Genomic DNA, 11,680 nt, shown 5'->3' with positions numbered 1-11,680 from the left:
ACCGTGAACGGCAGGATTCGAACCTGCGCGGGCAAAGCCCACATGATTTCTAGTCATGCCCGATAACCACTCCGGCACGTCCACCCTTGTGTTTTTTGTGTTGTTTTTAGATCAAGAGGAAGCCTGCCTTTTGTAAAACATCCAAAAATCCTTGCAGGAAAATGCCAGTAGATCCTAGCTAAAAACAAAACTATTTACAGATCTCTATCATCACAAATTATATCAATATTAGAGAAATTTCTTTCACCGTAAACTAAGCGACTTCCAGATGACAGAAAGTTTGTGTTTCCATAAGATGTTTATGTTTCCATAAGATGTATACAGACAGACAAATCAACAAGTGAGGGAAGTCAATATCTCAAGCAAGCAGGCAGTTGAATGAAACCAGATATCTAAAGCAAGCAGATATCTAAACCAGATATCAGGTTTAATGAAACCATATATCTAAAGCAAGCTGGCAGTTGAACTCTATAATTAATTACCTTTCAGGCGTAATGACCAGAGAGAAAAAATGCTTAAACCGCTTTTGACGTGTGTCCTTTTGAGGTATCCAAGGTCTCTCCGTTCTACTTCTACGTATCCTATGCATTTTGCTGATCTTCTTGAAACCTGCGGAAATATTCTGGATTTGTATCAGACAAAACCTTAAGAACGTTCTCTGTAAAGTTCTTCACAGCCTGATTCCAATGGCTAAACTAAAGTTTTTCTCCACATAACACTATCAGTAGAATGATTCTGCTGTTTTGTGTCACCAAATTACTCTGACATGATATATGTTCTATAATTATAAAGCTCTTTCGCTACCTACACACACAAAAGCAGTAAGTTTATGAACCAATTCAAGACTAAAACAAAGACCGTAACTAATTTTCACCAGAAAGTGATAATCAATAGACTTTACTCTGTTTCAGAACGTTCTCTGGCGTTTCATAATTTTTGTTGAATAAAACTGTCAGTTTTGATAATAGTGTAAATTCTTGGTTCCCTATTTGCGATCTCTGCTCTTGTGGACACTACTCCACACCTAAGTTCCAAAGAGGTTTAACTAGAAAGGTTAATTGGCGGCAAAATAAAAAAAGAGTTGAATCCAAAGCAATAATTGAAAGTTTTGTTTCTTCGCTACCTAAGAAATCAAAATAATAACAAGCAACGGAGTAAGACCAAAGACTCAAAAACACTAGAAGAAAAAACCAAACAAGAAAGACCAAACAGAGTTTCAGAGTTTGCAAAGGAGAAAATCAAATGATGATCTTCTCTCTGCTTCTACAAACAACAAACCCCATATCATATGTTTTTAAGAAACTACAACAGCCAAATCCCATAAGTAAAGCCCTCGCTCGCTTTGGTCATTTCAAGGTTTTAAGCTTGTTTCCCTTCTTCAGGCTCGTCTTTTGACGCCTCCTTGATCTCATCACCACCCGCCTCGTCCTGTAAAATGAGCAAAATTGAAATTATACGCTCAGTACATGAACGAACTTCCTAAACACATGTAGTTATGCTTTATAGTGTATATAGATAGGAGTTGATGTTAGGGAGGGAGACAAAAGGGTATGTATATATACATTGATGTCAGAAGTCCAGAGGGTCAGATTGTCACGGAGAAGTTGCATTATGAGCGTGCTGTCCTTGTATGATTCTTCTCCTAATGTGTCCAGCTCAGAGATTGCTTCATCAAAAGCCTGTGAAAACAACACAAAACCTGTAAACTTACACAAAGTCTGATAGCATAAATAATGACATCCCACAAAGCAAAAAAAAAAAGAAAATTAAAAACACAAACCTGCTTGGCGAGATTGCAAGCACGATCAGGTGAGTTGAGAATCTCATAGTAGAAGACAGAGAAGTTAAGAGCAAGTCCCAATCTAATCGGATGAGTTGGAGGTAAATCAGCAAGGGCAATATCCTATACACCAGAAGAACAAAAAAAACATTACCATAAGCGACCATTCTCAAGTCTCAAACATCAAAACTTAAAAAACATTTTTACCTGAGCAGACTTGTAAGCAACGAGAGTGTTCTCAGCAGCATCCTTCCTCTCAGCACCAGTCTTAAACTCAGCAAGGTACCTATGGTAATCTCCCTTCATCTTCAAGTAAAACACTTTGGACTCAGCCAAAGACGCAGCGGGGACAAGGTGCGAATCAAGAAGGTTCAAGATCCCATCGCAGATCTTGCTGAGCTCGGTCTCGATCTTCCCTCTGTAGTCCTTGATAATGGACACGTGGTCTTCGTTCCCTCTGCTCTCTTCCTTCTGCTCGATGGAAGAGATGATCCTCCACGAAGCTCTCCTAGCGCCGATCACGTTCTTGTAAGCGACGGACAAGAGGTTCCTCTCTTCCACGGTGAGCTCCTCGGAGTCAACGGTCTTGGCGACTTTCTCCATGTACTCGACCATCTCCTCGTAACGCTCGGCTTGCTCGGCTAACTTGGCTAAGTACACGTTCTCTTCCCTTGTAGACGACATCGTTTCGTAATCACACTCTTGTTGGAGATCCTGTTTTCAAAAAAAAAATTATAGTTTCAAACTTCGTGAACATCACTGTAACTACCATATCGTACAGATCAGTCAACGATACAAATAAATCTAACACTCGAAGTCAAAAGATATACTCATAACAAAGATCTGGCGAAGGAAACACAAGTAACGATCGTGAATATGCTCAGATCTAAGATTATAACAACGAGCAATAGGCAAGAGAAAAAACAAACATAGCAAACGGAAGTTTTAAAGTCCACAAAACGAAACGATAACATCGATAACTAGCAACAGAGGAAACTATTCGTCGAAGTAAGAGCAAAGAGAGGGTAGATCTGGAGGAGCTTACCGAGAGGGGAGTTTTGGGAATTAGGGATTGTCGAGTTCGAAGTCTTGAGACTCAAAATGATGAAGGACTGTGAGAAGAAATAAAGGGGGAGAAAAGGAAAGGAAAGGATGGGCTTTGATTGTCTGAGAAAGTACATGGGAAAAGGCCCAATTAGAGTATGACAAGTGTCTATCGTCGTTGACCCGTCAAAGACCGGGAAATATTAATTAAAAACTTTATGGGCCCAGATATCCCGTTTTATGTGATTGAATCTTAAAGTATTACCGTGCATTGTCGGAAAATTGAACTTTATTATTTTGAAAATAATCGTTTGCTCCCATTTCCATGAAAGTTTGGTATCTTTCCTAATTCACAAGAACATAAAGAAAGAATAGAGCAAAAAAAACAAGAAAGGAGTAGAACCACAAAAGAAAAACAAATTAACTAGAGTAGATTTCATAATGTTTTCACTCACTAAAAAAACAGAGATTCAAGATACCTATGACAAACAGAAGGTACATGGGAAAAAAGAAAGAAAGCTCAAAAACATAATTTCCATATGGCAACACTCAAAAACCTAGAAAGAAGAAGAGGAAACAAAAGCATAAAGTGAAAACAAACAATCCATATGTAGTTTTATTAAGTAGGCTTCCTCATATTCCTTCCAGCACGAATCACTTCATCCACTAATAGCAACTGCGAAGCTATCACCGGCCTGCAACACGATTACCAATTCAGGCTTCTAATCATTATTCAAACTCTAATTCTAGCGTTTGCGTTTTGGTTTTGTACGTACCCTGAATTGATAAGTTGGCGTTTCACCGAGTAATTGTCGAATATACCAGCAAGCTGAGGGTCGATGGGTTCTCCATCCACCAGGTTTAGTCCCACCACGTTTCCTTTGTCATGCTCACTCTGTTTACACAATACAGATTCATTAGATAAACCCCACAATAACACTTTTATATTTGTTGTCCTCTTGGAGCAATTATTATTTGATAACCGAAGAGGGAAATAAAGGTCTAATATACCGTAAGTGAAATGATAACGTCTTGTGTATCAAGCCCAGCATTTTCAGCTAGTGTCTTCGGAACCACCAGAAGAGCGTTAGCAAAAGCTTCAACACCGAGCTGAGCTCGCTGCGATTAGCCCAATTCACATTAGCAACCGAAAAATTCAAGAGTTGGTATTGGAGCAGTGGGATATTACTTAATACTTACTCCTTTAACGGTTTTCTTGACTTCATTGATCAAGTGCTGTCTTGCTGCAACTTCAAAAGCTCCAGCTCCCTGCCAGAATAGGCAAACATGACAAACAATAAGAATACAGAAGCAACAATCACACCGAAAAGGACTTGTCTTTGATCTTTTTGAGGAAGAAGGTACTTACTAATACAACACACTCATCTTCCAATGTATTCTTAACTGATCTTAAACCATCACGGACAGCGTCCTTAATTTGAGCAATGGTGTGGTCGTTAGGCCCTACAAAAACCAAGTAATTCATGGATGATCAATGACAAGGCAAGTCAAAAGAAAAACCGACCTTCAAAACTTACCCGTCAAGAGATAGAAGTTTAAGCCATTGTACCTTTAATGAGGATAGTACATGAATGAGGATTCTTCACTTGCTCCACAAATGTGTACTTCTCTTCCCCGAGAACGTGCTCATAGACAAGTCCAGCCCAGCCAAGAGAGTCCGGGGTCAAGTCATCAACGGAGTTCACAGCTTCTCCCCCACATGCCAGAACCAAACGTTCCATGTTCCTCCTCTTCGCTCTTCTAAGGGCAATTATCTGGAGAAACAAATAAACGTAAAGAAACATAAAAGATAAATGGACTGTAACAACTTATAGACACGACACACGAGTACGATGAGAGACAAGCTAAGTGAAAGATCCATGCATCTAAAAGCTTTTAGGTGAGCACTCTTAGTGGAAAACCTTTTCTCCGTTTGTTTCAACTCATTTTGCCTTAACATTTCACTTAACTTGATTTCACAATTATGGATGCGGAAATTGATACAAGATTAGTCATAGCTTACCCCTTCTCTAGCAAGCAGATCCAATGAAGGGGGATCAATACCCTTCTGATTAATGATAACAAAACTGTTATCATTACCAGCACAAACCTGCAGGGAAAACAGACCATGTAAAATATCTGAAACGTTACAGCATATGGCTTAGATGTAGTAGTTTCAGCCCACCTTATTTTTTAGCTCAATAATTTTCTTGACTCTTTCATCAACAGAACGTCGCTCTGCAGTAACCATGGCTTCCCTTTGTTCCGCATTCGAGTAGAAAAACCCTGCATTAATTTCACTGAGATATACAAAGTTAGGCTAAGAAATCAATGATACACGGAATGTTTCTCTCACTACTAATCTTTCACAACCAATCAAAGGTTTCTGTTACACACCTCTTCTCATACTCCAGAGACACATTGCAAGTAAGGATGTGACAGTTCTCTGCACGTCGCTTCATGTCAGGGTGTCTTGAACCATGATCCAGAACAAGCCCCTCAACCTAATACAAGAGAAACAATCCATGTGATCTAGCAGCGGATGCATTGACATATATGATTCACGATCAGCAAAAGGATTTACTCCAATATGCAAGCTATTCTACTTAAATTCCAATAAATCAAGCATACCAATCTTGTGTCAACATCAAATTTATGGCGCATGTGCATTATCTCAACCATAAACAGATCAATAGGTTCCTCAGGCTTCCGAATGCAGAGAACCTGTAATGAGAGAAAAGCTAAGAATAAGACAAACAATCTTGACAACCAAAACTAATTCATAGATTAGTATAATTATGTAAAAAAGCATGATGATATTAAATGAGGACTACCAGTAAACTTACCGAATTAACAACAATATCAGTGAGTTGATCAGCTAAGCCTTCATACAACTAATACAGCAAGAATAGAAAAGCCGCAGTTAGAAGAGAAAACTCAAGTTGTAACGAAATGATATATAGAAATCATCAAAAGAAGAATACCTTTGTTCTAAGCGTGGTCCTGGCAACCATTTTCAGGATCTCTTTATCAGGCTCGTCACCCATAACGACAGGTGTCTTAAAAGTGTCGAGAAATTGAAGAGTAGCTCTCTTTGCAATCTCGAAACCATCAACTAAGACACGTGGATGCATTCCTGAGACACATTAAAGACTTCTCATTTAGGACCATTTCTCACCGAGGTTAAACAAAACATGACAAGTTAGCTAAAGAAGAAATAATTGTATTTTAAAACAGATACAGAGAAGGATAAAAAAAAATCATCAATAAATTAAAGTACAAATCAGAAACAAGGTAAATTGAGCAAACCTTCATCGATGCAACGCTCGGACTGTTTCATGAGCTCACCAATGAAGATGACAGTGGAAGTAGTACCATCACCACTAATATCATCCTGCGCAACAGCAGTCCTCGCAATCATGATGGCTGTGGGATTTTGAATTTGCTGCAAAAGATAAGCAAGTCAGAAGAACTCTGTAAGCATTATCAAACTAATTAATCCCAATATTAAATAGCTATCCATTAGAGCAGGTCACTAGGTCAGTCACGTTACAATATTTTTGAAATTAGTAACAAGATTCTCAACACACTTCACTAGTAAGAAAAAAAATAGATCTAGTTTTAATGAGCTCACCATTTCCTTCAAAAGCGTGTTACCGTCCTTGGTAAGCTTGATATCCCCTGAACCACCAACAAGCCTGATAGATACACACTCGCGTTAAATCAATTGAGAGTATATCGGATACGAAAAGCAGCGAAGGCACACACCGAGATTATAATAATACATAGAGATCTAAGAAGCAGACTTACATCTTGATGGTTCCCTTGGGACCGAGATTGGACTTGAGCACATCCTGTAAACCTTTAGCGGCGTTGATGGTCATATGAAGCGCCGCCGTTTTGTTGAGCACCTCCGCGTTAGGATTCAGTACACGCACAGACATTTTCGATGATTAGAGATCGAATTCGTCGAACGAGATTTAGGGCTTGGCTTTTCTTTTCTGGGAGCTTCTGAGATTTTCTCTTTTGTTTCTTCTTTGAAATTTTAACGAAGTTGCGAAATGAAACTCGAGATGAATCTCGTAGATCTATAAAACGGCGTCGAATTGTCATAGAGGGGAAGGAGGAGAAGGCCCAAAATGTTGTTCCTAAGCCCATATCAATTTCAAATGTGTTGAATGAGGTGGGGATTATTAACTTCTCGAAACAACTATACAGTGTACAATGAAACACAGATCAATGAAGAATGATACAAAATCATATAGTTCAAAGAAAGGAAGACAAGTGATTGTTGGTTGATTCATTACACAAGTTTAAAGAAAGAGGACAAAACCTTTATACAAATGATGTCCAAAAGATCAGACCCAGCTTTTGGTCCATTTCAGAATTTTGTTCGGGGAACAACAAGGTGTCTGCTTTAAATGATGTCGTTTTTGTAAGATAATATATAAACTGGGCTGTTGTCAAAAAAAAAAAAAAAACTGGGCTACCTCTTAAAACTAATATACTGTATATAAGGCCCATTGATTATCAACGGCCCATTTAGGTTGATAACATCAGCCATTAGCATAGGAAAACCCTTGATATTTAAACCTTTGCTTCCACCAGATTTGTGCCGCCTCTTGAACACGAAGCTCAAGCAAGCCGTAAACCTTTTCACCACCACCTTCTAGGGTTCTTTGACGTTTTATCTGGTACGCTTCAGTGTATTATTACTCTACGAATTCGTTGGGGCTAGGTCTGCTTTTTGGAGGCTAATCGTTGTTTTCTCACTCTGTTTGGATAAAGATGTTAGCTTTAGTGAGAGCTGTAAGCCATTTAGGGTTTGGTTAGGGTTTGGTTAGGGTTACAAGTAGAGTGATCTGCTTAAAAGGTGTTAGTTTTTGTAATCAATTGAGAAATGTAGTAGGGTCATTGTCACTAGTGAGCTAACAACTTCCTTTAGGGTTTGTTTCTTTTGCAATCAAAATGTTGATTGGATTAATTTTATTTCTGTGTTCTGTTTTAGAATCTTGCCAAGATGTTCTCTGCTCAGAACAAGATCCACAAGGATAAGGGTGTTGCACCAACTGATTTCGAACAGGAAGTTGCTCAGGTTCTCGCTTCATTCTTAATCTTGTGAATGCGGCTTGTTTTTTTTTTTCTTGGTTTGCTCATTGATTTTCGTTACTCGCAGGCTTTCTTTGACCTTGAAAACACCAACCAGGAGTTGAAAAGTGACTTGAAAGATCTCTACATTAACCAAGCTGTGTAAGTGTTTGTTTTTAGTGGCTGTTATGATCTTTAATTTTGGCTGAATTATCTCTTCTTCTTTTTTCCCTTTTCTGAGCAGTCAGATGGATGTTTCTGGCAACCGCAAGGCTATTGTGATCTACGTTCCATTCAGATTGAGGAAAGCATTCCGCAAGATCCATCCTCGTCTTGTCAGAGAGCTCGAGAAGAAGTTCAGTGGCAAAGATGTTATCTTTGTTGCCACTAGAAGAATCATGCGTCCACCGAAGAAAGGCTCTGCTGTTCAGAGACCACGCAACAGGACTCTCACTTCCGTCCATGAAGCTATGCTTGAGGATGTTGCTTACCCTGCTGAGATTGTCGGAAAGCGTACCAGATACCGTGTTGATGGCACCAAGATCATGAAGGTTAAAAAAAAAGCTAACACATTTTGCTTGATCCTTCGTTATGTTAAGCTCTTAGTTAACATGTTTCTATTTTTGGCAGGTGTTTTTGGAGCCCAAGGAAAGGAACAACACTGAGTACAAGCTTGAGACAATGGTCGGTGTGTACAGGAAACTTACAGGGAGAGATGTAGTTTTCGAGTACCCAGTCACAGAAGCTTGAAGAGATGAATGATTGTTCTATTCTTTGTTTTTTTTGTCGACTAGAGAGCTTTTGATTCTGGTTTGTTTCCGAGTACAAGTTACTTCAGTCTTCCTCAAATTTCTATTTAACAAAACCTTTCTGCTGTTCTAAGAGTTAAAATTTCAGAAACATTTATCATAAATAAGCTCACAAACGAATTGAATTTCTGGTCAAGTAAGTGCATTGACACAGTTTGTATAATAATAATACAATAAAATGAAGAAAAGCTTCACTGATAACAGTATGTAGTTCAACTATGGAGAATCCAAAAACCTACTGTTAATTCCTGCTCTGTACAGCTTCAAGTCAGATGAAGACTTCAAGTGAATCTCAGTATCTGCAGGTACAAACAGAACATCTCCCATTGAAATCTCATCTGCTGAAGCGTCTGTAGACATTCTTCCTTCACCTTGGAGTACAAGCAGAAGAGAAGGGCCTGGAACAGAGGGAAACACCGTCGAGGCTCCACAGGGAAGATCACAGAGATCAACTTCAAACTCCTCGAAAGGCGGGAGGTATCTTGTGATGTATGGTCGAATCCTTGACCCCTTTAGGATTTCAGGAAAGCCCTGAAACTCAGAAATGAGAACTCAGTAACTCTGCTGTGAAAGACCTTGACTTTGGTTATTAAGTTAAAAGGTTTACCAGTTTATAAGAGAGCATGGAACAAAGTGTTTGAATATCCAGAGGTTTGGGAGTAAGCCCAGCTCGTACTACGTTGTCTGAAGTCGCCATGACCTCAATGCACTCACCGAATAAGTAGGCATGAGGCTCGTTTGCACCAAGGTATAAGGCTTCACCAGGGTTGAGCTTCACATAGTTGAAGAAGAATGCAGAGATGACCCCAATATCATCTGGATATTGCTTTTCTAGCTTCAAAACTAGCCGCTCCTTTTCTGTCAGATGGCGTTCCTGCATTAATCACACGGGGATCATTTAGCCAGTGGCACTTTACAAGACAATTTGCAAGAGGAGGAATTAATAACAAAAGAAAGAAAAGTCAAACAGTTTGAACAAAATAGACGGTAATAAGGAAGTTAGATGGTTGACCTGACTCTCCATATGCAGACGGTGTTTTAGTTTGGATACAATTTGCTTTGTTGTGTCGGGACCTGCAGACATTAGCAAGGTAAAGATTGTTCGGACAGCAGATTTGACTTTCTCCTCATCATGTTCACTGATGCAGAAGACTTGGTTTACTTCTTCACTTCCAACAAGCTCTTCAATCTCCGGAACAGCACGAATAACACTCTTAAGCTCCTGCAATTTTTTTCACAAGAACAAACTTAAATCCTTCAGTTCTGAAAAATAAGCTACCACTCCTGGAGTTTTGAAACTGAACAACTTAGATTCATAGAGCTACTCTCCAATATCGATTTGGTTCAAAAAATTTGGTAACGAGATACATTCAAACAAAATGAGAAAAGTGATTATACTAATCATGCGCAACACCATAAACAAACCGAAATATATCTTCATTATATCTAATCTCAAAATTTACTCCTACCTAGAGCAGTAGAGGAGGACACGCTCCAGTCTTTAACCATAATAACTAATGTAAACGATTCTTATCATGAAAATGAGACTGGACAGATCAAACAGCATGTGTTATACTTGTCGAAATTGAGACATTAAGTGAGAGCCATTGCAAAAAGGTTAATCTCTTACATTAAAAAGACAAAATACTTTGAGAACGATAAAAAATAGTGATAGCAATGCTACCTGCAGAGGTATAAACCCACAAAGAGCATCGAACTGAGTATAGGCCAATGCCATCTCAGGTTTGTGATTGTCGTCTTTGTAAAGATTGGGATGAGCTTTATGCAATTTCTTTGCCAAATTCTTATCCGGATGTGATTGAATCGACAAGGCCCTTCCCACCGACAACACCTAATCACATTTCACAATTCAGCAACTCTCATAACAACAAACAGTAGAGAGAGATCCAACTCTGCAAAATCCTTTTAAAAAAAAAAGCAGAGAGATCTTTAAACAATGTACCTTGAAGAGAAAGGGGAGATCGCAACCCCATTTCTCCAAAACCCTATCTCCGAGAGATTCAGGGTTTTCAGCAATCCACGATCTAAGCGTCACGCCATCGGAGCCATCGTCATCCTCCAAGTAACTCGGACCGGACTCGTGAGTCCCCATCCATAGCTCCGCGTAAGGACGGGTCGGATCGATCTCTCGATCGGAATTCGCCGCGTGGACTCTGTAGACGAGCGAATCCGACCCGATTTTGCCCCAAGCGTAATCCTTGACGGAGCATCTCAATCGGCGGAGCCGTCGTCGATCCGCTTCGCAACCGCCATTTGCCTTGAGAACAGTAGCGATCTCCATTTTACGAATCGAATTCCCCGGAGATGAGTTTATTCTCGAGTATATAAGCTAAGCGCCAATGGCCATGGAAGAAGACTCAGAGTTCCTTCCTGAATCGTGGATTTTTTTAAAAAAATTTATAAACAGAGGAAGGTATGATTGCAATTTTTAAAAGTATGGGGTCCAGAAGGGGAATTATTTATAAATGTGGGGGTGGGATGTTTAGCTTGAGAAGGTGGGAAAGTGACAGATGTTTTATAGGAATCACGTGTTTTGCCGACGGATTGAACGTCGTCCGTGCTTTGTGGGCCGGTTGCTAGCTGTCCACGTGGACTGCACGATGACTCACTCTCTCACGTTTTTGTATAAGTCTTTGTGTAATAAACCGACAAAATTTAACTAAAATAAATTATAAAAACGTTCGATAATTCCAAATTATGTCTTTACATATCAATAAATATATAGACAAAATAGAATCAACAAAGGGGAAAAAGATCTAGCCGCCCTCTTTAGTATATTAAAAAGCTTCTATTTAAGCTAATAAATCTTCATTTTTGCCCAATATTATATACGTGGTACGTAATTGTTAGAGGAGTTTCACCAGCAAAAAGAAAAAAAATCACATAGATTTCAATCTCCGTATGACAACTAGCTAAATAAAATTAATTGTATTTTTTT

General features: G+C 39.2%; 4 protein-coding genes and 1 non-coding gene across 5 annotated transcripts; 1 reads left to right on the top strand and 4 right to left on the bottom strand.

The window, feature by feature from the left end:
• Window positions 1-2: 2 nt before the first annotated feature.
• On the bottom strand, window positions 3-84 carry TRNAS-AGA (transfer RNA serine (anticodon AGA)). The gene has a single exon. It is a non-coding gene; the product is annotated as a tRNA-Ser (tRNA).
• Window positions 85-1,096: 1,012 nt separating this feature from the next.
• On the bottom strand, window positions 1,097-2,949 carry LOC108861275 (14-3-3-like protein GF14 nu). Its single transcript, XM_018635111.2, has 5 exons — window positions 2,826-2,949; window positions 1,988-2,494; window positions 1,781-1,903; window positions 1,563-1,679; window positions 1,097-1,428 (listed from the first exon to the last, which is right to left on the bottom strand). Exons 2-5 carry the CDS (start codon window positions 2,462-2,464, stop codon window positions 1,360-1,362), a joined length of 786 nt encoding a protein of 261 aa, XP_018490613.1. The 5' UTR covers window positions 2,465-2,494; window positions 2,826-2,949; the 3' UTR covers window positions 1,097-1,359.
• Window positions 2,950-3,223: 274 nt separating this feature from the next.
• Window positions 3,224-6,886, bottom strand: LOC108856380 (T-complex protein 1 subunit zeta 1). Its single transcript, XM_018630163.2, has 15 exons — window positions 6,635-6,886; window positions 6,459-6,522; window positions 6,134-6,269; window positions 5,809-5,960; window positions 5,671-5,718; window positions 5,456-5,548; window positions 5,222-5,328; window positions 5,010-5,124; window positions 4,848-4,934; window positions 4,395-4,599; window positions 4,194-4,288; window positions 4,025-4,093; window positions 3,836-3,943; window positions 3,601-3,719; window positions 3,224-3,519 (listed from the first exon to the last, which is right to left on the bottom strand). Exons 1-15 carry the CDS (start codon window positions 6,766-6,768, stop codon window positions 3,444-3,446), a joined length of 1,608 nt encoding a protein of 535 aa, XP_018485665.1. The 5' UTR covers window positions 6,769-6,886; the 3' UTR covers window positions 3,224-3,443.
• Window positions 6,887-7,385: 499 nt separating this feature from the next.
• On the top strand, window positions 7,386-8,788 carry LOC108863365 (40S ribosomal protein S7). The gene is made up of 5 exons (XM_018637759.2): window positions 7,386-7,518; window positions 7,833-7,919; window positions 8,001-8,074; window positions 8,157-8,463; window positions 8,543-8,788. Exons 2-5 carry the CDS (start codon window positions 7,845-7,847, stop codon window positions 8,660-8,662), a joined length of 576 nt encoding a protein of 191 aa, XP_018493261.1. The 5' UTR covers window positions 7,386-7,518; window positions 7,833-7,844; the 3' UTR covers window positions 8,663-8,788.
• Window positions 8,789-8,795: 7 nt separating this feature from the next.
• Window positions 8,796-11,156, bottom strand: LOC130495136 (mannose-6-phosphate isomerase 1). Its single transcript, XM_056986282.1, has 5 exons — window positions 10,685-11,156; window positions 10,406-10,573; window positions 9,734-9,943; window positions 9,329-9,595; window positions 8,796-9,252 (listed from the first exon to the last, which is right to left on the bottom strand). Exons 1-5 carry the CDS (start codon window positions 11,021-11,023, stop codon window positions 8,938-8,940), a joined length of 1,299 nt encoding a protein of 432 aa, XP_056842262.1. The 5' UTR covers window positions 11,024-11,156; the 3' UTR covers window positions 8,796-8,937.
• Window positions 11,157-11,680: the final 524 nt, after the last annotated feature.

Source organism: Raphanus sativus, chromosome 5 (genome assembly GCF_000801105.2).
Source record: "Raphanus sativus cultivar WK10039 chromosome 5, ASM80110v3, whole genome shotgun sequence".
Lineage (NCBI taxonomy): Eukaryota > Viridiplantae > Streptophyta > Magnoliopsida > Brassicales > Brassicaceae > Raphanus > Raphanus sativus.
The sequence above is the reverse complement of the archived record's forward strand: the minus strand, read 5'-3'. Positions and strand labels throughout refer to the sequence as shown.